The sequence below is a fragment of the Eschscholzia californica genome, unplaced genomic scaffold (genome assembly GCF_041429995.1).
Source record: "Eschscholzia californica isolate CP2 unplaced genomic scaffold, dmEscCali1.0.p SCAF_6, whole genome shotgun sequence".
Taxonomy (NCBI): Eukaryota; Viridiplantae; Streptophyta; class Magnoliopsida; order Ranunculales; family Papaveraceae; genus Eschscholzia; species Eschscholzia californica.
In genome coordinates, this window is record NW_028238483.1 from 32,135,721 (window position 1) to 32,161,012 (window position 25,292).

The 25,292-nt window shown below is 35.3% G+C and overlaps 2 protein-coding genes and 1 pseudogene across 5 annotated transcripts; all 3 read left to right on the forward strand.

Annotated features, from left to right (window-relative positions):
- The first annotated feature begins 194 nt into the window (after nucleotides 1-194).
- LOC147533625 (auxin-responsive protein SAUR20-like) lies at nucleotides 195-1,263 on the forward strand. Its single transcript, XM_086648360.1, has one exon. The coding sequence runs from the start codon at nucleotides 248-250 to the stop codon at nucleotides 713-715; it is 468 nt and encodes a 155-aa protein (XP_086504486.1). The 5' UTR covers nucleotides 195-247; the 3' UTR covers nucleotides 716-1,263.
- Nucleotides 1,264-10,280: 9,017 nt separating this feature from the next.
- LOC147533626 (filament-like protein (DUF869)) lies at nucleotides 10,281-16,532 on the forward strand. 4 transcript variants are annotated; one of them, XM_086650810.1, is made up of 6 exons: nucleotides 10,281-10,942; nucleotides 11,997-12,131; nucleotides 12,385-12,625; nucleotides 12,742-15,181; nucleotides 15,346-15,397; nucleotides 15,867-16,532. In XM_086650810.1, the coding sequence occupies exons 2-6, from the start codon at nucleotides 12,012-12,014 to the stop codon at nucleotides 16,317-16,319; spliced, it is 3,306 nt and encodes a 1,101-aa protein (XP_086506936.1). In that variant the 5' UTR covers nucleotides 10,281-10,942; nucleotides 11,997-12,011; the 3' UTR covers nucleotides 16,320-16,532. The 4 variants fall into 4 exon arrangements, with proteins under 4 accessions (XP_086506936.1, XP_086506934.1, XP_086506938.1 ...); XM_086650808.1 differs by having other exon boundaries at nucleotides 10,412-10,942; nucleotides 15,864-16,532; XM_086650812.1 differs by having other exon boundaries at nucleotides 10,936-11,809.
- Nucleotides 16,533-21,503: 4,971 nt separating this feature from the next.
- Nucleotides 21,504-23,134, forward strand: LOC147533627 (conserved oligomeric Golgi complex subunit 4 pseudogene; annotated as a pseudogene).
- Nucleotides 23,135-25,292: the final 2,158 nt, after the last annotated feature.

Below are 25,292 nucleotides of genomic sequence, written 5' to 3' on the forward strand. Positions count from 1 at the left end.
CATTTGACAATCATTTTTGTTTTACTTTTATGTGGACAACTAAGACAAGATCTATTCCCGATTATACTTTGAATGTACAATTCATGTACTTATACAATTACTTTCGTTATAATCTTCAAATTGGAGGGTAGTTTAGTAACCAAACTTTATAAAACAACCTCCCTCTCTTCCCTCCAAAGACCAAACCCCTCATTCCCTCCCTACTTTCTCTCTCTTCTTTTTCTCTCTCCCAAAGTTCCCAACAAAAATGTCTGCCGGATTTGGAAAATGCTGCAAAATCCGTCACATTGTCAGACTCAGACAAATGCTCCGACGGTGGCGTCTAAAAGCCGCCTCCGCCTCTCGTTTAACCGGATGTACCACTAGAATACCGTCAGACGTACCGGCAGGACACGTGGCAGTCACGGTAGGTAGCAGTTGTAGAAGATTTGTTGTACGCGCGACGTACCTTAACCATCCGGTATTCAAAAAACTTCTGGTTCAAGCTGAAGAAGAATTCGGGTTCATTAATAATCATGGTCCATTAGCGATTCCATGTGATGAATCGGTTTTTGAAGAAATTTTAAAGTACATTTCAAGACCCGAGTCAAACAAGTTTGTGAATCTCGAGGATTTTCAAAGATATTGTCATGTTAGTTTAAGGCAGAATTTCGATTTCTGGACTGATTCTAGACCTCTCCTTCATCATGGTCTCTCTGAAAATTCAATTTGGTAAAGAAATTGAACTAGGGACTCATTCGGTATTAATGAGAAAGATTTACTCCGATTCTTAACTCAGTGTCACGAAGAGAAGAAACCCATTGAAGAACTGTGTAATTATGAGTGGACAATGAGGAGTAATGGAGTGTCCGATTTACGAATCGGTCAATCCAATACCGAGTTCACTTAAACGACGAGTCAGTGGGGTGAGTGAGTTGGAACGGCTTGGTTTCTTTTGTATAATACAGAATTGTAGTCGGGGAGTTCAGGCTCCGGATAAATAAATGTATATGGAGATGGCAGAAAAGGGTTTTCACAACCGAGTCGTCCCGAGTTCCAATCGGAAGAAAGATTGACAAGATCTATGAGAGACACAACATTTGAGATGATCTTGTACAGAGAGAAAGAGAAGGAGAGGAATAATTGAGTGAGAGGCTGTCATTGTAAATTCTGTGATTTATTTATAATTTTACATTAATAATAGAAGATTTATATAAAGAGAAATTTGAACATGTATTAAAAGATTATTAATCCTATTGGTGAAAAAATAATAATTTATATTTTAGTACTCTCCCACTTTAGTCCAAATGATGTTCTTTCCAGAGAAAATGTCATTTCATGAATTTTATAGAATAATGTGGAGAGTTTAGAATAAATTTTGCCAACATTAACAAAGATAAAAACCGCACACAAAATGGAATTAGTAATTCGGAAAGAGTAGACTAAGATGGAACGAAGCTTCAATAATGAAAAACATATCAGCATAATAAATTTGAAGTTACCGTATGAGAAAACCTGGAATATGCACTCTAATATTCAAGCCACGACTTAAAATTGAAATGGTAGGGTTTATCTTTACTCAATCTATGAACCAAGCTATCCCCACTTTGATTGAGAACAAGCTATCAACATAATCCCCTCTCCACTCATCCACTGGGAGGGGATGATTCTCCACAATCTTAACATGGGAAATTCTATAGGTACTAGTATTTTTCATAAACTCGGTTCCCATATCACTTGACTTGTCTAATCGAACTTTAGCTAGGTATATTATTAGGTTAGGCTTTGCCATATGGATGCCGCCTATAAAATTTCCCTACTCATATTTTTCAGCCACATGGTCAATGTGGGACCTTTGCCATTGAAATTACAGAAGGGAGTTGAGCATGTCTAATGATGATTTGCTAATATATTGACTTGATGCTTAAATATGACAAGGAGTAAAAAGATTCTATCGTCACTAAACCATCCTTTATGCCTTCTATCTTACATGAATCATATATAAACTAGGTCTTTCTAGTCACTCAACTTTATGTGTGATTCTCTTTGCTTCTTCATTTTGATTAATTGTATACCACACACTTTACCTGTACTTTTTAAACCAAACATATCAAGAATCCTTTGTAAGTTAAAAGTCAATTTTAGTGCATTTACAGATACATATATATACATTGAGAGAATGAGAGACAGAGATAGAAAGGGAGAGAGGAATATCATCTTTTTCTGTCCAACTCATTGACTAATGTTCTATTTTACAGTAAAATTAAGTTTATAAGAGTATCTCAAATGCAAAACTCAAAAAAATAAATTTGTTCGACTTGTGTGTCAAGTCTCAAATGAGATTTTTTTTCTTTAGACGCCACTATTGAGATCCTCCAATTTTGTCTACAACGCAAATCTCTAAAATTGTTTTGTTACTTATGTGACATGATAATTTTTGTAAAGAAGAATTTAATTATTTTGAAGATATATAAAGACTTGATTTCTACTGGTCTAAATTTAAAAAAGATTTTTGGACAATTAGAGATATCTCAAGATATCTTTATTCAACTACTTTCACATTATCTTAAAGATCTAAATCAAATGTTGCATTGGATAGAGTTTTAAGAAAAAATTCTAAAAATTGTACGTGGCACTTGGAGTTTCTAAGATTAAGTCTTGCATTGGAGATGCTCTAAGAACTCAGAGTCTTTAGTCATGTACAATTTTTAACCCTAATTGTATCTAGAATGAGTCTTAAAAGTGAGCATTTGTCCGCCAAATTTAAGAGAGGAAGAGAGAAACAAGGAGAGTAAGTGACGGAGAAGAATAAAACTACTTGATAAGATTTCCAATGGGAAACTCAAGAACGCTCTAAAATTTTTTTTTTTTAGAGTGTCTTTATTAGGAGTTTCTATAATAAATGCTCTCCCATCATCATGTAGTGTCTCTCATAAAATGTTTCATTGGAGAAGGTTTTGAGAGAATTTCTAAAAATCTAAGTTTTAGAGTTGAAGTATCCTGTTGGAGATGCTCTAAGGGTCTCCCTCGAAGAGGCACCTGTAGCCAAATCTTGTCGTGATGCATTTAATACAAGAGTGCCTTTAGAAAGAATGGGAGCATCTTTAGTATATGCTTTTATTGATGAATGGGCCTAGTTTTTTTTACTTGGGCTTCTACAAGCTGTAGTGGGCTAGGCTTTTTCTAGTGGATAAAGTTCTACTTAGCCAAAACAGTGTCAACAAATGTTAAAGGCACGACAAAGTACTCTTCTCAAATCCCTACATTTTCTAGGAAGTTCAATAGGCTCCATCATTTTAGAAGCTTAACCATCATATCACTAGCTTCCTCTAATTGACCTTCAATGGTCGGATGTCCTTAGCAATTCCTACGAGGCGCTTTTAGAACTTCCTCTTTCTACGGTGCTTATAGATACTACGGTACTACGCCGAAAATAGTTTTAGGGGCATTGATCTTCGTTAGCACACGTTCCTAACTCACCAGTTGATCGCAAGATTTTGCAAGTCCCAGCAATCACTAGTTGATGATTTACTTGGGGACTTGAGAAAAGTAAAGAAAAAAAAAGAAACGAATAAAAATAAAAGGAAAAATGACTTTAATATACAAAAGCGAAAAGTATGGTTGGCACTATCGAACAAGTCCATCAACTTTTGTTAAAGGTTAATTTTCTTTTTTCACTTGACAATAAAAATGTTTTTCGTTGTCAACTTAGTGAATATTTCAAGATTAATCATGGGAGAAGTCTTTATTCTTTTCATTTTCCTTGCTTTACCACTATAATTAAGCAAAAAAAATGCAATTAGTGCTTAATTTTCTCCTGAATGATGATTATTAGATTTGGTTCAATATAGTGGGGGAAGATGAAAGTTTAATATGCAAAAAACTTTTTTAGCTTTGTTATTAGATATGGTTGTGGAGCCTTCTTACAATTGCTACTTAATTATGGGACATATTGCTTAATCAATAAATCATTACTAATATTTGTGAATCCTATGAAGAATTCTTAAATTTATTAGTTAAGGTTAATTTCGGTCGAAAGCAAAAAGGGCTTAAAAGAAGAGAAAAAAAAACGAATAAAAGGAAAAGAGGGCTTAAAAGGAGAACACAAAAGGAAAAGAAAAGAAAAGGAAAAAGATCTTATGGGAGCGCTTATAAAATATCTTTATCCGGTGGGCACCTTATGATGTTTGTAAAAAATTTAGCTTTCTAAAACGAGAAATTATACAAAGGAGATGCAACAACGAAATAGTTATACAAATCTACGAAGGATGCCAAACATTGTGATCTGTAAAGATCGAAACAAATTTACTAGTTTTAAATGTGTTGTAATTAACTCCTAGATTGTAAAACAAACTTACTAGTTTAGTTTCACTATGATTTAAAATTGTACACTATATTAATTTTCTACCTTATTAACTTTTAAACTCGTTGTACACAAATTGGTTTGGCTGATACTTTCTCTAGTTGCAAAAGAAGATGAAGATCTGGTGGTGCCCAAAAGATCTATAGAGGATGCCAATTAAGAGCAAAAGGGACACTTTGGAAGGTGGCCCCAATCTTATGGTGCTTGGAACCTTTCAATAACTGCAATTTGGTAAATTGACAAAAGTGAGATAATGACATTAGCATTTATGGTCAATTTAGTAATCTTGTACTCTGCTGTTTTTATCATTTATTAATGTTTTTATTTTAAAACTTGTTTTATGAATATGTTAGAGTTTTTTTTTTCTTTCTTTTTTGTTGCAAGATGAATATGTTATTAATCCCTAACAACAATTTGAGGGAGTCTGGACATTGAGAAGTAAATTTAGACAATTTTTTTGTTTAAAGTCTGCATACCAGCTGATATTGCAGAACTGCTTTCTGATATTTGCTAATGTCATAGTTTTCCTAAAGGATCAACGTATTTCATTTACGAATACTATTTGGTTCATTAGTTTATCAAATCAAAAAATTTAAATCTATTAATTTTCACTTCTGTACATTTTTAAACGAACTAAGTATCAATTTTAAAGTCGTACGATTGTTTGATTTTGTGATGCCAGACTTCAAAATTATAGCGTTATCAAATTCATTGAAAAGAAGCCACCTAAGATTGTATCATTTACAGATTTGGTATTAGGAAAACATACTATAAAAAATGCTACTTAGACGAGTTAATTGTATTACGTTTACTCCCATACATCACCAATTCAAAAACTCTGGACAGGTATTCTACTGTCAAAATCTTATACATATTAGCCAGTAAGATAGTGATTTTTATTCTTTTAAAAGTAGTGGAAAGAAAGAAACTAATACAACAATGATACGCGTAGTCTGTGCACATAAACCTTAACGCGCACATAAACCTTAAGGCGCGACAAGATTGGCAGTTGGGTTATTGGGTATTGAGCAAGGTTGCAATCTCTCTAGAACGTAGGTGACTTTATAAAATCATCACAGTCCAAAGATTCACACAAGAGTGTAAAAGAAATATAAAGAAGAAAACATTAGTTCTGAACTGTAGCAGGAATTCATGGTTTGTTTAAGCATATCATCACCTCCAAAATGCTTTCGTACAGAGAAAGCAAAGATTAAAAAAGAAGAGTAAGAAAGAGATAAAAGGGAAAGAAAGAAAGAGTCCTACCCAAGCATACCCATATAAATTTTTAATTATTAAATTTGATTGGAATCCATAAGTATCAATCATTTCTTACCCACCTCCCTTCAATTAAGGAGTTTGTTCCAATTTTCTATCTTTTCACATTTATCTCTTTATCTCTCTTTTATTATTATTTTTTTTGGAAGTCGACTACGATCTACGTATGTCGTTACATTTGGCATTGATACATCAAAGATGTGATACGCTCAATAACTGCCCACTCAAATTGAAACAAGACCGGGCCTATAACCCAACAAGACAATGGCTTAAACCCCAACTATATTATTTACACCCTAATAATCTCAAATCAAATAACCAAAGATTCCACCTTCTCTAGGATTTGAACCTGAGACCTCCAGGGATTTCTGGAGTTTATGTCAACACCTTGGAACCACTTAGGCTACCAACTGTTGACCTCTCTTTTATTATTTATTACCTTCAATTTTAGTAAAACTATTTCTCATTTAATTCTTAAATCTATTTTATACTTCTCAAAAACCAATATACAAATATTAGGGGCTTGTTTTCTACTAGCATTGTATGCTCCCTTCACAAAACTATATTTTTTTTATCACATTTTATTTTGTAATTTTGATTCTCAATCTTGACTATGAAGAAGTTTATTATGGTGGGTATTTAGCAGCTCAAAGAGATTTGGTGATATTAAATACCACATGGATGGTATTTGTGAACAACAAAAAGAAGCTTCCTTATGGTGTATAATATAAAATGTATATATATATATGTATAGCCCAAAGTATAGATTATTTTAATGAGTTAAAGGAGGTTACAGGCTTGCAGCTCTATGGATGATATTATTCTTATTGACCACACCATCCCAATACTGTCACCCACTTAATATTCTCTCATCTTAAATTTTTCCATTCTCTCAAAGTGATTACTTCAACAAAAAAAATTCTCTCAAAGTGATTTTTGAGATGCCATCATACAACCTGTCAATGGAATTTTCTCTTTGCAAAGTTGTGGCCATGAAAGAGCCTTCGAAACCTTTCTTCTCTCTCTATAATTTTATCCCTTTCTCATTCTCTCTCTAAGTTTTATCCTTTTCTTTTTCTTAACTCTTAGATGTACATGTACCATAAAATTATTATTTATCATCATAAACAATAAGATTGCACAATTAAACATTTAAACAATGTCTAATTAATATTTAAACAATATTTTGATTCCATGATGTGATTGCCCTCCGTTTAAGTCAATTACGTAAACTACGCAGTTTTAGTGCCTACGTTAATACGGGTTGATGTCGTTTTCCCTCCTATAATATATATTGATTATTAGTCAATTTAAAATGATTTTATATTGCATCGAGGTTTAAGTATTCGGTGGATATTTGATATTTGTAAATTATGTTCATATCTAGTAAGTTGATGTTAATGTATTGGGAGTTTAATTAATTTGGTTGCTTTTATAAATAATTTAATCAAAGTTGGTAGTAGTCAAGTATTATCTGATTAAGATATTAGTATATGGATTAGATGGAGATTAGGAGGTATTTAACATCAAATGATCAATGGCACTTATAAGAAAATGTGGTTGGTGATTGATACTTGTCCTTGCCAACATAACCAACGGATGGTGAGGTTACTATCTAATCATTATCTAATCTTGATTTTCTTCAATTAGTTGATTGAGATTGAAAATTAGCATCTTAATCGTATTATTTTATTCAAAAATTCCAACGAGGACATTAGCACCCTTAATTACAAGTTTGTAAGGTCACCAGGAGGTGGTATTAGAATTTTAAGGATGATTGGTATTCACTTGTTCTTATTTTACCTAACTTCTATCAAGTGAAAATATTATTAGTTATTACGAGTTTAACTTAGTATGGCAAGACGTGAGTACTCTATCTTTATATTAAATTACATATTCTCGCTATATTTTGTTACTGAGATAACTAGAAAGTGATTCGTTTGATAACACATGTTCGAATGTAAAATAAAAACAATGGTAGCTTTTTTGCTTCGAGTCAAGAAGCCCGCTCCCCCGCTCCCTCACTAGAAAGTGTTGGACTAATTGCTTTGTAGTATTCGTTGCAACAAAAAATACTTTGTTATATTCATAAATGTTTTGTCCAAGATCGAGAAAAAACTTGAAATGTCATTACGTTACAACTCAAAAGCTAAATATTAGTGAGATTCTTAGATCTCAGTTCTTTGCTTATAAATCTGAATTCATTTTCTCTGATGTTGAAGCTTCTTTAGAGATTACTGAACAAACCATTTAATTTTACGATAATTTTCAATAAATTCTGTTCTTGAACGAGTTTATCACTGGAAATTATTACCAACATATGTGGTCTGACATGTAATCTAAATATTTAAGCAATTTAAGTTCACTTATTGACATATCGTAGGGTCTCTAGTATCGGAGTTCATTCTCCCCTATGTATTTTTAAATTTTGCAGTTAAAGAGGTGGAGGAAAAACAAGGTACCGACAAAATAGTAGGTGTAAGCGGGGTGTTAGAGAACTAATAGATTCCAAGAAAAACGAGAGTCACAAGGTTATGGCTTCCTGAAACGGACAATAACCGACTTATCTCTACGCAAATAGAAGTCGCTTTCGCATGACACGTGGTGATTATTGGAGTAGTACAAAATGTTACTGTGGGGACTCAAGTGGTCCCCATTAAACCACCAAAAAAACATGTCAACAGAAACGTGAGTAAGTGGTCCCACATTGTCTCCATATTCTTGACGCTCCCGGCGCCTCTCTTGGGTCCCATCCTCCCCCCTCCCTCAACACCGATTAGGAGGATCTTATGGTGCTAAACAACGGGACCCACCTCTTCAACATTTACACAAATACCCCTGACAATCAAATACAATACTACTACAATATCCCAAGATCGAAAGTCACACTGTTTACACCATCTATACACCGTCAAATCTGTTGGTTGATGATCTGTTTGGTGGGTCCCTTCTCTAATTACTAGTGATTTCGCTGGCAAAGGCGTGTATTCCAACCTGATAAAATGTTTCAGGTTCTATTATAAAATAAACGCACTACTTTATTGACCATGTGATCTACTTATTACTACTCCATTTTATGATCACGACCGTTACTTAAAATTCAATTATTCAGGTAGTTGAGGGTTTTCTGACTGATGTGATTCTAGATTGGACGGTCAGATAAGTAGCTAAAAATGTTGACTTTTAAAACCTACGACCTGATTTAATAAAGGCAAGACTCAGGGACTGAAATGTAAAACTCATTGATGCTGGTTTATCTGTACTTGTCTGTTAAACAGTCTTAGCTGTAAATTTATAATTAGGGCCTCAGGTCTACTTTGACGGCTTTAAAGGACTATTATTTATTGTGTTTCCTATAATACCTCCTATCTTGGTAAACGTGTTAGAGTGAGTAAGTTTGTAATTACAAAATGTAAATCAAGGGTGTTTTGGTCTTTAAAAAAATAAGAAAGACAACCTCGGTTTGGTCATTTCACACCAAAAGGAGCGGAGAGTAGACGTTCGTTTCGAGGTTAATTTCGTCATCTTCCCGAAAAGTGAAATCCCTTTATACAGTAGCATAATGTGTCATAAACGTCAGTGAGGGTAATATCGTCAATATAAATATGTAAAAGCTTTCCCGTTAGAGGAATACTGGTTTCTTCTAGTGGGAGATATAGTTGGGTCTGACACAAATAGAACGATACGTAAATGCCTAAAATACCCTTTATCTTTGTCTGTGGTTTTCGAGTCGGAATCCAATGCGTTAAAACTGCACGCTCTCTTTTAACTTTTTAACAATTTCGTAAAAAGACATGAAAGTTAAAAAAAAAAAACTGCATTTAGACATTACAAAATAAATATATTAAGACAAACCCCTGTGGGACTGTCAACGAAAAAAGAAACCCCTGTAGGTAGATGAAAACACATTAATGGCCTACTTCCCTTTGATCCCCAAGTCTATTGAAATAAAATCCAAATTTGTGGGAAAGAAATGTAATCATAAAAGACACAAGATGGTTATGGATTTAAGCTATATTTGCCATTCAAACATGTCTTGCTCTTTCCGTCCCCATGATACACAAAATGTCATGCAACACGGTAACGTGACCACGTGAATTAGCTCTTAATATGAGATTTTAAGTTTATTCTAAATTGTCTTTTAATATGTTCTGAGTACTGTAAGGTTACGACGGAAGCTTAGTTTTCCTTATAAAATCCAACATATAGAGAATATTTTGGGTACCAAGTTAATGATTTTTTTGCTTTTAGAGAAATTACTATATAAAGTCTCAAACCATTTCGAACTACTACTTTTATGGAATTATAGTAAAGTTATTTATCAATTATTGTACCACCTAAATTATTGTCGTTGATGAACTAATATCTGGTAAACGTCTTGTGTTTATCAATTTTGACAACACATTCTGTCGTAGAAAATAAGGTCAATATCACAATTATCGTTTTGTTCTAAAACCTAGACAATACTATTGGCAAAATGAGTAGAAATAGTGCTATTCTGACTTTCTGAGACTTTAATACGTAGTATTAAGTTAAATATTCTGTATTTTTTGTTATCTATATGGGGCGATAAAAGTATTATGGAGCAAAGAAAATGACACATCACTAAGTCGCAATGTGGTCCATTGAGCAGAAAAAAAGATGAAAGTGAACCAGAGACATAGGAACACAACTTGAATGTACCAGCTGGTTGGGGAGTCAAAGGTAATTAATAAGGATATAGTGAGGGTATTTTAGACATTTTGTTAACATTACAGGTTGGTTAATTAATTTCAACTCTGATATTAAATGTGTGTTTCCCGGAGTTCCTTTCACTCTATTCCAACTCTGATATTAAGACAACATCGGATTCTAGAGGTCCGTATCTCGAGGATGTTTTTCCTAAAGATAGACGTCAGATTTCTTTATCGGGTTATATTTCCGGGATGAGTTATGTATATGTTGATTTACAGTGAAAATTTGGAGGGATGTTATTGAGCATTTTCCGACGTCTTATTTAGCTTTTAAGTGTCACCTAACACGATTTTTTTAACCCATCCAATACCCACCACCTCCCACTCTCCACTTTCTCTCTCTAAAACTCTTTTCTCTTTTAACTATTGCTCTCTCTCTCTCTCCAAACTAAAGAAATCAAAAGGAACAAACGAAGGAGAAAGAAGAGTAGAAGACGAAGGGAGTAGAGAAAACCCTAACTATTCAACTACCTCAACGATCTCTATTTCTGATTCTTCAACTTCTACTGAGATTTTCCTCTGTAATTCTTCTTTTGGATCTGCTTTTTAAAGTTGATAAAACACTTGGAAGAAAAGCTGCATTTTGTTTCAGGTTTGGATTGTTCTTCGATTTTCTCATCTAATTTCGCATCTTTATTTTTATTTCTCTTGCATTTTGCTTTTGGTCTTAGATTAAGGATGGAAAAGTTGAAGTGTTTTTTTTAAGGTTTATGTACTAACTTATAAGTGATTGATTTCTAGTGTTCATCTCTTTGATTTGATCTAATTGGTTTTAAAATCCCGTTGGACTATTTCTGGTTTCAGATATCTGTGATCTAAGCTTCATTTATTGTAAAGGATTTTGTTTCCTTTTTCTGACTTCCTTTTTATTTTTTTTTGATTCAGTTCAATGCGTAGTGATTAAGTATAAGCTTATGCAATTGATGCAGAAAATTGGATAATTTTTTGTTTGATTCAACATTAGTTTCGATTTTAAACTATTTCACTTAGCTGCTCTGTTAAACATTTCTATTGCCTTTATTACCTGTTGCTTTCAGGAACTTATCTCGTTTACAGCCTAATGCAACTTTACCTCCTTTAATTTTACCATTACTTCAAAATTGATTGATCTGTGTGGTGATTTTTGTTGGATTTGATGTCTGATTGATTGATCACCTAAGTTGGAAGCTAATTTTGATTTATTTACGAATTTAGCTTGCATGCTTTGTGATTCTAAATACGCGATTCTGGAAAGTTACAAGCTCAATAAACATGGTGGTTAAGCCAATATGTCAACATCTGACAATGTTTACTTTGTAGTTTATTGATATTTAGATTGTTAGGTCTTCAAATGATTGCGAATCTGCAGAGACTTTACCAATTCCGGTGTTCAATTCACGGTTGATGGTTCCAGAGTTTGGATTGGGATCCTAGATTTGTGGGTTGGTCTACCCGAACAGGGGGGATAGCAAGTTTAAGGGTATGAAGGTTACAATGCTAGTGTTAGGGGGGAACTGGGTCAGGGATGGTTCAGCTTGAAAACCAATAAGATCCCAATCACTAGTGTAGTTGTAAAAACGATAATTACATTAGACATCATTTAAGTGGAATCATCCCTTTGCTTAATACTTTCTGTTTTATAATTTTGTTGCTCAACTCATTTTTAGGGAATAATATCCGGGATGGATCGCCGTAGCTGGCCATGGAAGAAGAAATCATCTGATAAAGCGGCTGAAAAGACAGTGTTGGCAGTGGATCCTCCTGCTGCTCCACTTGTCACTGCTGGTTCTCAAGGAAGTCAGGTTTGTTCTCCGTGCTATCATCCATTCAAAGCATTTTCCTCATGGAACTGTTGAATATTAAAGAATATGAGTTGAGCTAATTACATACTGGTGCCCCTTATCCCTGGCCTCCTCGCATCTCTGTTACTGTCTCCATGTTGCGCGCCACATGATTAAATTACTAACCTCTAAGCAAATTATATTTATTCAATTACATTTTGGGGTTGTATCTATACTCATTATTTTCTGGACGGCATATGCTTAATCCTGACAGGAAACTGCCAAGAAAGTCAATTATGTCCAGATCTCTATGGAGTCATATTCACATATGACAGAAATGGAAGATGAGGTTAAGACACTAAATGAAGAAGTTAGTACATTGAGTGATCAAGTGAAGGCACTAAATAAAGAAGTTAGTACATTGAATGAAAAGCTTTCCGCGGCTAATTCAGAGATGACTACCAAGGAGAATCTTGTAAAACAACATGCAAAAGTTGCCGAAGAAGCTGTCTCGGGTATAAATTTAAGATAAAAAAATTCATTGTTTATCTATTTGATGTCAACTTTGTTTCTTTTAAGTGAACGGTCCCAGTCTCCGAGCTGAGTCCTTTCTCGTATTTTTATGTTGCAGGATGGGAAAAAGCTGAAGCTGAAGCTGCAGCATTGAAGAATCAACTGGAATCTGTAACACTATCGAAGCTGACAGCTGAAGATCGAGCCTCGCATCTAGATGGTGCTCTGAAGGAGTGCATGAGGCAGATAAGGAATGTCAAAGAGGATCATGAAAAGAAACTGCATGATGTTATTCTTGCGAAATCAATACAATGTGACAAAATCAAGCTTGAGCTAGAAGCAAGGATAGTTGAGTTTGATCAAGAGCTCCGTAGGTCCTCTGCGGAGAACGCTGCAATTTCAAGGTCATTGCAAGAACGCTCTAACATGCTAATGAAGATCAGCGAAGAAAAATCCCAAGCAGAGGCAGAGATTGAACGGCTAAAAGAGAATGTCATGTCATGTGAAAGGGAAGTAAGCTCACTCAAGTATGAACTTCATATAGCTTCGAAGGAGTTCGAAATCCGAAATGAAGAGAAGAACATGAGTGTTAGGTCTGCAGAAGTAGCTAACAAGCAGCATTTGGAGGGTGTTAAGAAAATAGCCAAGTTAGAAGCAGAGTGTCAGAGATTACGTGGGCTTGTCCGGAAGAAGTTGCCTGGGCCTGCTGCATTAGCCCAAATGAAGATAGAAGTCGAGAGTTTAGGCCGAGATTATGGAGAACCCCGGCTAAGGAGGTCTCCAGGTCAGGGACCTATCCCTTATGCAGCTCCACCACCTGAAATTTCCCTTGACAATGTTCAGCAATGCCATAAAGAAACTGAGTTTCTCACATCACGTTTGTTGGCAATGGAGGAGGAAACGAAGATGTTGAAAGAAGCTTTGGCAAAGCGGAACAGTGAACTTCAGGCTTCAAGAAATACGTGCGCCAAAACCGCGAGTAAGCTTCGAAGCTTAGAATCGCAAGTGCGGATGCTGCATCAACAAAAGAACTTCTCAATGTCAAATCTAGAGATGCCTGTCGAAGGCTTCTCGAGTCAAAATGTAAGCAATCCACCCAGCTTAACCTCAATGTCTGAAGATGGGATTGATGAAGAAGGAAGTGTTGCAGAGTCTTGGGCAACAGCATTGATTTCTGAGCTGTCTCATTTCAAGAAGGAAAGAAACGTTGATAAGTCTAACAAAACTGAAAGTGTTAGTCACTCGGAAATTATGGATGACTTTCTGGAGATGGAGAAATTAGCATGTCTATCCGCAGAATCTAATGGCCCAACTGTTTCAGGTAGTGTAATAGATAAGAAAACCGAAAGAGATGACCAGCATACTTCGGCTGATGTTACCAAGGGTGGAAATCTCCAGTCAGATAATGAACGAGGGTTGGATTCACCAGACCAGGTTTCTTCAAGTGAGAAAACAGGAGAAAGAAAGCTTGAATCTGACATGAATAAAGTTCCATTGGCAGAGCTCCAATCAAGGATTTCCACGATAATTGAATCTGAAGCTCAGGATGGTGACGTGGGAAAGATTTTAGAGCATATCAAACGTGCTGTGCAAGATATGCAATATGCTCTGTCACCTGATTCTGTTCCATCTATTTTGGATGACCATCCTACAGATGTTGCTCAAGATCAGCAGCATTGTCCTCAAAATAAAAGCGAAGCTGGCGAGAGTGTGAGTTCCTTGATACAGGAGGGTAAACCTGGAAGTGATGTTGAGAATATTATAGACCAAGAATTGTCTTTTGCTATTTCTCAGGTTCACGATTTTATTTTGGCACTAGGCAAAGAAGCTAGAGCGATCCATGGCATGACTCCCGATGAAGATGAGTTACATAAAAAAGTGGAAGAGTTCTCCATTTCCGTCAATAAAGTTTTAAGCCACAAAATAAGTTTGGACAACCTTGTTCTTGATCTTTCTCATGTGTTGGCCAAAGCCACTGAAATGAGCATCAATTTACTGGGTTATAAGGGAAATCAAGTCGAAACTAACAACTCTGATTGCATAGACAAAGTAACTTTATCCGAAAAGAAAGTAGTACAAGATGATTCATCGAGAGAGAAGCTTCCTAATGGCTGTGCTCACGTTTCTCAGTCTGCATCTAATCCTGACGGCGAAGGAAGCTTAAGCCCAGGCATTGATGTGAACATGACATCATGCAAATTCTCATTCGAGGATTTGGAACAATTGAAATTAGAGAAAGATAATATGGCGACGGATCTATCCAGATGTACTGAAGAATTGGAGCATACAAAATCTCAGTTACATGAAACTGAAAAGCTTCTGACAGAGCTTAAATCACAATTAGCATCTTCCGAAAAGTCTAACAGTTTGGCAGAGACCCAGCTGAAATGTATGGCAGAGTCTTACAAGTCACTTGAAACACGTGCTAAGGAGTTGGAAACTGAAGTTAATCTTCTTCGTGAAAATAATAGAGCTTTGAATGACGAGCTACAAGAGGAAAAGCAGAGTCATCAGGAAACTTCAGCCAAATGCAGTAGTCTCCAGGAGCAGATTGAAAGGTTAGTTCGAAACTATCCATTGTAAATCAGATTTTACCAACTTACCCAAGTCAACTACGACTTGGCTGTCTTGACTCTCACCTTCTCGTTCCTAGTTTTTGTGGGTTGATGGGACATGTCGTTATTTCTATTTTAACGTATCCTCCTTTCTTATTTTTGTGAAGGAATGAGAGCTCCTCGAGGACATCATCTGCTGAAAAAGAGAAGTCCAAACAGGTGTGGATTTAATCTCGACATTCGATTAGATATATTTTCACCTTCATTTCATAGTGTGCATCAGTGAAAGACAACAAACTTCAGATGGAGATAGCATTACATGTTCCTTATTGTTCACACACATGTTCATAATTTATGTAATTATATAGAGTTTGCTGGTTTATATACGCTACTCTGATTGATCGACTAAGCCTTAGCTAATTAGTATACCCCTAAAATTTTACCTACCACTCTACCAGCTTTCCTTCCAATAGAAGACTACTAGTAGGCTGACCCAGACTACACCCAGGGTTAGCTCTGCCACGCCCTGAATTGAGGTTTTACACTAGTCGTAACTAGGATAGAACTGTTGATATTTTTTATACGAGGAGTTCCGTTTTTTTTTTTCTTCAAGAAATAGTTTTTCCTTCTGAATATTTGATATAAATGATCCATTGATTTGATTTTTTCTTCTATCTTTTGCTAGCAGGAGAGAGAGATAGCAGCTGCTGCAGAGAAGCTAGCAGAGTGTCAAGAAACCATATTTCTTCTCGGTAGACAATTGAAATCTTTGCGACCTCCATCGGAGCAACTAGTGTCAGCATACAACGGAAGGCATAACGAGGCATTTGAAGACGAAAGCTTGGATCCCCGAAGCCTGTTTAGCTCTCAAGATTTCGATCAGGCAGACATGGAAAACACTTCTTCATCTAATGGAGCAAGAGCAGGTCCAGAATCACCTCCAGACATGTTAGATTCATCATCTGTGTGTCCATCTGAAACAGAATCTAACCTCTACTTGAGATCACCAATCAACCCAAGACGCCCAAAACACCGACCAACAAAATCATCATCATCTTCGTCTTCTTCGGCTTTAACACCGGAGAAACATTCACGAGGTTTTAGCAGGTTCTTTTCTACCAAGTCAAGGAGTGCTCAGTAGTAGTGGTTATCGATTCTCTTATCATTTGAAAAATGTTAGATTTTGTAGATAGCAGACTTTGGGCTCTGGTAATTGCTTTCTTTTTAAAAGAATCTGTTTTATCTGGTAGGAAGGGTTGTTTGTATATGATTTCTATACCTGATCATATGTTGCAATTTTCTGATTGCATTTGACATTGATTCCTACTATATGTTCACAAAATTTACTCCAAAATCCAATATGATTTCATTAATTTAGACTCTATTTCTTTGTTTTTTTCATGTTTGAATTCACCATTCAGCTCAATAATTAGAGGGAATTGCTCCAACACCTCATAATCTAGTGCTTAGGTTTTTGGGGTGGTACCCTTCTTTATGGGTCACTCGTTTCCCACTGAGTATTCACATAGGACATTCTCACATAGTATCCACATAGGACATTCTTTGAGCCTAATACATGTTTTTGTTGTTCCCTTTTGGAAGACGTGGAATACGTAGGGTTTTCAATTTTCCCGTGAGTTGGTAGAAACCCGGTCGAGTTGGGAGACACCTGGTCGAAGGAGAGAGAACATTACCACGCTTACGCCATTGTCCAGTGCACCCACTAGACTAGGAGGCCCTCTTTATAGCGGGAAAGGTGCGCACCTTGTAGTACACGGACAGAACGACCTGGCTCGGGGATTCAGTATTCTTCTCTCTTGATAGCATCATAGAACCAACTTCTTTGTCAAGTCTGCCCGGGAATATATATAGAGGTAAGATGGAGAGGAGAAGAAGGATTCAACATTGGGAAGAAAACAGAAGCTAAAATAATTGACCTGCCCTTGTTATCGGTTGGGAAGTTCTACAGGCGCCTCCCATAAGTACAAAAATAGACAGTGTTCGTCTCTCTTGATAGCACCAACTATGACCCCATAACCCGTGGTTGCGCACCCAATTTTGTTACAATATTTGGCTTCAAGGTCCACCAAATTCAACTTCAATGTTTTCAGTTGAAATCAGTGAATTCAGACTGAATGTTGTTGCAAAATTAGGCTCAATGTCAACCTAAAGCAACACTAATATTTTAGAGTTAAAATTGGAGTTAAATTCGGTGGATTTGAGCCGATATTCCTAACAAATTTCAGTCCAAATTTACCGATTTGAGTTGTATATAGTTTTTGGCCTTGTTTGGATCAACGAACCGATTTAATGTTAAAAAGTGTGGGACCGCTTGTTTTGAGAGGGTGCGATTTCAACTATTTTCTGGAATACTAGGGACACCAATAATCAAGAGCCCCCAATAACACTGACAGGAGGTGCCCCTAAAACTTTCCTTATAAGTTTTGTCGGGCATTGGATTCAAATGGGCTTGTACTTTTTTGGACCTAGAACTTGTTTGGTTATGAGTGGATCTAAGCCCAACAATTTTTGTAATGCTTTGACCCAATATATCACAAACTTTGGCTGAAAATTAGAACTTTTTCAAACAAAAAGACAATGAAAAACTTGAGCAGTGGAAAGCCCTATTTCTTTCATTAAATGAAATAATTACAAATAAAAGATTTCTATTTATTTTTCTTGGTCCTCTATCTCTTTAAAAAAAAAGAGAGAAATCTCTTCAAGGTAAGTGGGGTGGGACAGTGGCTACACAAGAAGACCCAACAGTACACCATAGGTACAACTAAGAGTATGTCATTTTTGTCCCTGCTAGGACGATTTTTTTATAAACAATAAGGACTTATATTCAAGAAATGAAAGTGATGGCTAATTAATTGGTAGAATTAAATTAGAGAGACAAAACTTTCTCAACCATGGATTGATAGATGTGAAAGAAAACTAGATACTCAACATATCAACCCCACAACACCTCCCACCTCCCAACAATTTGTCCTTCATAATTTAATTCCAACTAATAAAAAGATAAATAAATTGACAAAAATAAAAGACAAGAGAAACATAAATGGAAAGATGATGTTGAAGATGAATAATATCATCCATGCAAGAGAATTTAAGTAAGTACAACTTGTACAATCTACAAACTATACATGTTGGTATGTTTTCTATTTTTGTATTCTAGTTGGTATTATTAATTTCAAATAAAGTATTTGTATGTGTGTGACGTATTTACGTCATATGAATGAATATTTCTTTGTGGAACGAATAAAAACCTTTATATACGATTTTGTTAGAATTATCATTTTCATGTGGGTCAAACAAGATTTTAATGAAGATATACAAGATTTTACGAACAAGGAGAAGTAAAAAACTAGTTATAGCTACAACTGCTTTTCTTTTACATAAATAACATCTATTCACTGTCGTTATCCCGTGCTCCATAAGAAAATCAGTTGTTGAAAATTTATATAGAATTGCACATTAATCCCAGACGAAGAAGGAGACTTTACATGGAATTACCTTTTCTTCTGTAGTTTTTTGTATGGAACGGTATGATACTTCATTCGCCTCGCTAATTTTGTGCAAAAGATTATAGATTGAGCTAACCAAAGTCCCTTATCATTATAATTTCCCTCTGATTCAAAATCAGTCGGATTAATTTGTAATCATTATAACTAATTGTAATCGATTATATTAGGAATCCAACGTCCTAAAATGCAAAAAATCTTTTTCGTAATTTCGGATGAAATTTGCCCTCCGATCTATAGGTGCCAACAATACACAGAGAGACAAACAACTAGAAAAGGCTAATTCATTTCTTATGTATGAATAGAAATATAGAATTATTGGATTTGTTTTTGTAAGTTTAAAACACAAGGTGGATTGCTAGAAAGATGTAACAGTTAAACAACCCAGAGTAGGAGAGATCACATGCTTTGCCCTAGAAATATAGTATACATTGATTATGAATGTGATTTGAAATGCTTCATTAGAGAAGTGGAGGGACAAAAAGTAAAAAGTACTCATGTATTCACCTCATATGAGAGCTACTACTCTTCTTAGCTACTTAACAGGATGTGAAAGATCATTAATCAAATTTATTATGAAAAGTTATACATGTGACTTTAATTTGTCATGTACATTTCAATCATAATCACAAAGTGGTCCTTCTTTCTCTTAATTTACCTAGACATGTATATACATATATATATGTATATACATATATATATATATATACATATATATATATATATGTGTGTGTGTGTATGTATGAATATGTCTACACATTTATCTGTTTATGGGTTTTGATTTGGTATGTTGTTTAATTAAGCGATTAATTTACTAATGTTATTAATTTGTGCCTCTGCAGTTCTATCAACCACAAGGAAAAAGCCTCGATACTTAATAGAGGAAAATTTATCTGATGACCAACCTAGAAGTGTAGTTCGCAATACAATTTCATATTTATACGAAAACATATAAAAAGAGTTCTTAAATGGAAAAGGTACGAACTTTAGAATTCTACCCACAACTGCATGTTACAATATTTGCATGCCCCATTTACAATATTTGCATGCCCCAACTGTAATATTTGTATACCCCATATATAATGATTAATGATGAGTACCCTTCGAGGTTATGTTCAACCATCACATCTTTGATTTTGTCAAAAAAATAAAAAGTTCATTATTTCTTTCCTTTACTCATTATCTTAAACACATTATTGATTATTCCGTGGTCAACTCGTTTTTAGAAAGGCCTCTTTTCCTCTATCTCTCTCAAGCGAGCCACGATACTATGCCTGATTAATATACTATTTAGGGTACTTGGGAGGGCATACCATAATTTTTGCTCTCAAATTGTTCAAGAGGTAATCATAATATATTCTCATTTAACACATCACATCTCGAAAATGAAAAAAATAAAGATGTCAGTAAACATGGGCGGAACTATGTGGACCAGGCTGGGCAGTTGCCCGGCCTGATCTCCACATATATAAGCCAAGCTACTAACACTTTTATAGTTGCTGTAGCTCTAGTGGTGAAATCTGTTTGCTGCCAAAGCATAGACCCGAGTTCAAGTCCACGCCTACCTCTTTTTTTCTTTTTAATTTTTATTTTGGTTTCCAACTATTAAGGGACCTAAATTAAGCGACCAAATGCTAGAAAAAAATCTTATTTTCTCTTGGGTTCACTCTTGGCTATGTAATTTTTTCAACTTCAAGTATCATTGGATAATTATAACACGAAGACCTTAGATTAATGGTGAATAAAATTATGTGACTCTTTTGTTCTTTTAGATGCAGAATAATTGATGCAGGGGCACCCGGCGTGGAGGCTTTTTCCATGACCAAACCGGGCCAAGGGCTAACCGGCCATGGAGAATAGTTTTAGGAAGTCCCAATTTTAGTATGATTATTAGAGAATTTAGGTTTAGGAAATTATGTTATTTTAGTATTTCCAATAATTGGAAAGGTCCAGATTTGAGTCTAGTTATTTAGGAAGTTGCAGTATTTTAATTATTTAGGAAAGTCTAATTCAAGTCTATCTAGGAAAGTCCAGAATCCTATAAAAGGATATCTTGTTTGTCCATTATTCTCAAGTTGAAGAGAAACCCCATTGAAGTTTAATAAAGTTTTAAGTATTTAGAGTTATTTCATCGTTATTTTATCGTTCTTTGTTTAATTTTATCGTCTTCTTTAATTTCCGCTGCGTTCTACATCATGTGGTATTCAGAGCCACCAAGGTTTTTGGCTAATGATTCTGGAATTTTTTTTCCAGACCAGTTACATCAGTATCAATCGTATTATATTCGTCAAGATGATTATATTCAATCAAATTATACTCATCAAGAGATAACGAATCAATGCTCATGTTCATCATGTTTATATGTGAATAGCGACTCGTACAATTATCATTGGAATCCGGGAGAAATCGCACGAGAAAATCCTCCACAACCGTCTCCTCGTCAATACCAACCGTCACCACCTCCGTACTCTATTCATTCACCGCCGCCGAATTCACCACTTCAACGGTCTTCTTCCATCCTTCCCAAACCTCTGGATCCTGCGGAAAGACATAACGTTTTCCAGTCAAGACTTACCATCAACAATAAGGTATGTGACTTTATTATTGACGATGGTAGCGAAGGAAACATGATATCACTTCGCCTAGTCAAAGCACTCGGTCTTCCTACTTACGACCACCCTTGCCCATATAAACTCGGTTGGGTTTCTGACAAAAACGAATTGGCAGTTAGTCAACAATGCATATTTTCGTTCTCAATCGGTTCCCACTATCATGACTACCTTTGTTGTGATATTGTTGACATGGAGAACTGTCATCTCATCTTAGGCAAACCATGGATTTATGATGTGGATGCGGTTCACAGATGCCGCGAGAACACCTTTGAATTCTTTTGGCTTCGGAAGAAGATTATACTTCTACCAATTCAAGACGAACCACCAAACACAGTGCTTCCAAATTCCGCCATCAAAGAAGAAGAAGAAAAGGGAGTTTCTTCAGTTAACTTTGGTAGTACAGAAGCCCTAGAACATGTTCGTAATCTTACTGATGTAGGAGCAATGACTCGTCTCCTTCACGAATACATAGCTTATCAAAGAGGCATCGATGTTCAACTCGAAAATTTACTATCACAAAGAACAGATCTTGCGAAAACACTCATTAATTTGCAGAAATCCGAAGAAGTTTTGGCGATTGTTAAAGCTGATTCAGATTATATGTTGACTAATGTTCGATCAACTTGTGACCTTGTTGTTCAGGTAAGTGGAAAAGTTAGAGAATTAGATCTTGTTCAATCTTGTGTTCAATCTACTTTATCTAGAATTGATGCTATTGTTGAAAGAGGTAATTATATTGATGGTGTTCAAAAAGCATTAGAAACTGAAGATTATGAATCAGCGGCCAAATATGTTTCAATATTTTTACAAATCGATGAGAAATTTAAAGATTTTGGATCTGAACAGAGAGAACATCTTCTTTCATCAACGAAACAACTTGAAGGAATTGTTAGGAATAAATTGTCTTCTGCCGTAGATCAATGTGATCATACGACGATTTTACGGTTTATTAAGTTTTTTTCACTGTTAGGTCTTGAAGATGAAGGATTACAAGTTTATGTTTCTTATTTAAAGAAAGTAATTGCATTCAGCTATAGATCAGAATTTGAGCACTTAGAGGAACTTTAGGAACACAACAATGGTGGAGTAATTAATCAAGTTAATTTTGTCGGTTGTTTCACAAAGCTGTTTAGGGATATTGTTTTGGTTGTTGAAGAAAATGCTGAGATTTTGCAGAGTCTTTGTGGTGAAGATGGAATTCTTTATGCCATATGTGAGCTTCAAGAGGAATGTGATACTCGAGGTTCGCTTATCTTGAAGAAATATATGGAGTATAGGCAATTGAGTAGATTAAAATATGAAATTAACTCTTATAGTAAGAACCTACTCTCTGTTGGAACTACAAAAGGTCCTGATCCGAAGGAAATCGAGTTGTATTTGGAAGAAATCTTGTCATTGACACAGTTGGGTGAGGATTATACCAAATTCATATTGTCCAAAATTAGGGGTTTGAGATCTGTTGATCCAGATTTGGATCCAAAAGCAACGAAATTACTTAAAAGTGGAAACTTCAATAGAGTGGTTCAGGAAATTACTAAGTTCTATGTGATTTTTGAAGAATCCTTTATGGTGGAGAGTGTTAGGAAGGCTATAGCGATTGATGAATTGTCACGTGAAGCTACGATTGACATATCTACAGCTAAGTTAAAAGGTGAGACAAGAGCCAACTTGAGATTGGGTAAGACAGTTCCGAATGCGACAAAAATCTATCGTTATTTTCTTTGGGAACCAAGTAATTTGTTAATCTTTATTTGTTCCCCACGATTCGCCTTTTCACTTGATAGTCAAAACCTTGTTAGGTTATTTCAGGTCGTTATTAAACGACAAAAGGTGGTATTCATATTGGAATGGAAGACGACATTCATTGTTGTTTCTCCAAGAAAGAAGGTCGTATTTGTGATTTCTTTCCTGAAGCTAAAAGATGACGGTCGATGTCGCGATTTGTTGGATGGTTCTTCACTATTGTTGAATTCGCGAATCTCGGCGCTTCACGGGGTCCAGATTATAGTGGGTTCCCTAATCCATCATTATCTTCTACAGATTTTCGGCAACTTTCGTTTGAAGTGGGAATTACGAATCGCCATGGCGGAATTCAGCGTATACGGGCGGCTCACATTATTTTCTTCGTCGAAACGGTTCGGGACGAACCTCGTGGGAGAAGGGGAAGCTGATGCAGGGGCACCCGGCGTGGAGGCTTTTTCCATGACCAAACCGGGCCAAGGGCTAACCGGCCATGGAGAATAGTTTTAGGAAGTCCCAATTTTAGTATGATTATTAGAGAATTTAGGTTTAGGAAATTATGTTATTTTAGTATTTCCAATAATTGGAAAGGTCCAGATTTGAGTCTAGTTATTTAGGAAGTTGCAGTATTTTAATTATTTAGGAAAGTCTAATTCAAGTCTATCTAGGAAAGTCCAGAATCCTATAAAAGGATATCTTGTTTGTCCATTATTCTCAAGTTGAAGAGAAACCCCATTGAAGTTTAATAAAGTTTTAAGTATTTAGAGTTATTTCATCGTTATTTTATCGTTCTTTGTTTAATTTTATCGTCTTCTTTAATTTCCGCTGCGTTCTACATCAATAATTGACAAAGATCTATCGATATTCTGTTACTCAATATAATTATCTAATGTTACGCTAATTTGTAAATTTGAGTCAAAAGATTATTTCTATTGTTCTATTTAGATTATTAAAATAAATTTAAAAATCATGATGTGAAAGGATGTTCTTAATAAATTTGCCTTGTGTTGTATTTTGTAAGGGGCACACGTTTTATATGTAGAATTTACTTTATAGAGACTTTAAACTTGCCCTCTCTAGCTTGATATCCTAGTTCCGCCCCTGTCAGTAAAGAGGTTAAGGATAACCAATATGTCTCATCATACCGTCATTTTACACGAGAGAAATCTTTGCCAGCTGTCAGAGAAAATTGTGATAGATCTAATATATGGCCAATCCACTACAAGAAACTTGATCTATTGTATATCTTAAGTTCATCAAATAGAAGATTGAGTAATTGTACATGTTGACAGCTATAGGAGATAGTTTTTTTTGGGGAAGGTATGAAGATAAAGTTGGTAGAAGTAGTTTTTGTATATAGCTGTTGATTGTGACAGAGACTTATGTGTGGTTAGTACCAAAAGGAGAATAAGTATAGGTAGGGCTAGAAAATAGATTGAGGATGTCAATCTAACCACACAATATAGCCTTCTTTTGTGTACCTTCTTTATTGTTGCTTCCATGCACTAAAAAGTTAGCTTCCAAATCTACTATCCTCATAGTGAAGATATCACATATTTCATTTTTAAAAAAAATATCCTCACTAAGCAGAATACTCTTCACCTGCATATGCAAATAGACCCCTTAAGTCCAAAAAACAAAAAACATAGATTCTCCATATAAATATATAGATAGATGTGGGATAAACTTTATCGGTGTTTGCCTTTTGTTTTGTGTTATAGTTTATAATTTCTACATCATGTCATCTTAAAACCATAATGACTACGATTGAACTTCTTTTAGAAAAAACGATACATACTAACATATATAGCATTAGACTATATTAACACCAGCGAACTGGTATCTCAACAATTAATTTGTTTATTTGACCCAAAACACCAAAGAACATTTCCACTGAATCACATGTAAAATAGTTTCATCTCACAGTCAAGCGGCTGCACTAATATATACTGCTCAAAAGTGCAGTTTCTTTGGAGAAATTCTGAGAATCTACCCAAGTATGTTTGGACCTGTGATCCTGTTTTTAGAGCTTTAAATTGGAGAATCTATTTGGAACTTCATGATAACATGAAAAATAGTTATTTTAGTGATCCTCTAGTGGGGATATCCTAAGTTTACATTGTTAGGGCAAGTCCAAAGTAGGGGTTCAGGCTCCACACTCCTGTCTCCCACCAATGTGGGATTGCTTTACAACCCTCTAAAGACCACATCACAGTAGAGCGAATCGTGCTGATAACG

Coding starts and splice junctions, on each gene's coding strand:
- LOC147533625 (XM_086648360.1), top strand. CDS start 248: ATGTCTGCCGGATTTGGAAAATGCTGCAAAATCCGTCACATTGTCAGA.
- LOC147533626 (XM_086650808.1), top strand. CDS start 12,012: ATGGATCGCCGTAGCTGGCCATGGAAGAAGAAATCATCTGATAAAGCG. Junction 12,132..12,384: donor CTGGTTCTCAAGGAAGTCAG/GTTTGTTCTCCG, acceptor TAATCCTGACAG/GAAACTGCCAAGAAAGTCAA. Junction 12,626..12,741: donor TGCCGAAGAAGCTGTCTCGG/GTATAAATTTAA, acceptor TTTATGTTGCAG/GATGGGAAAAAGCTGAAGCT.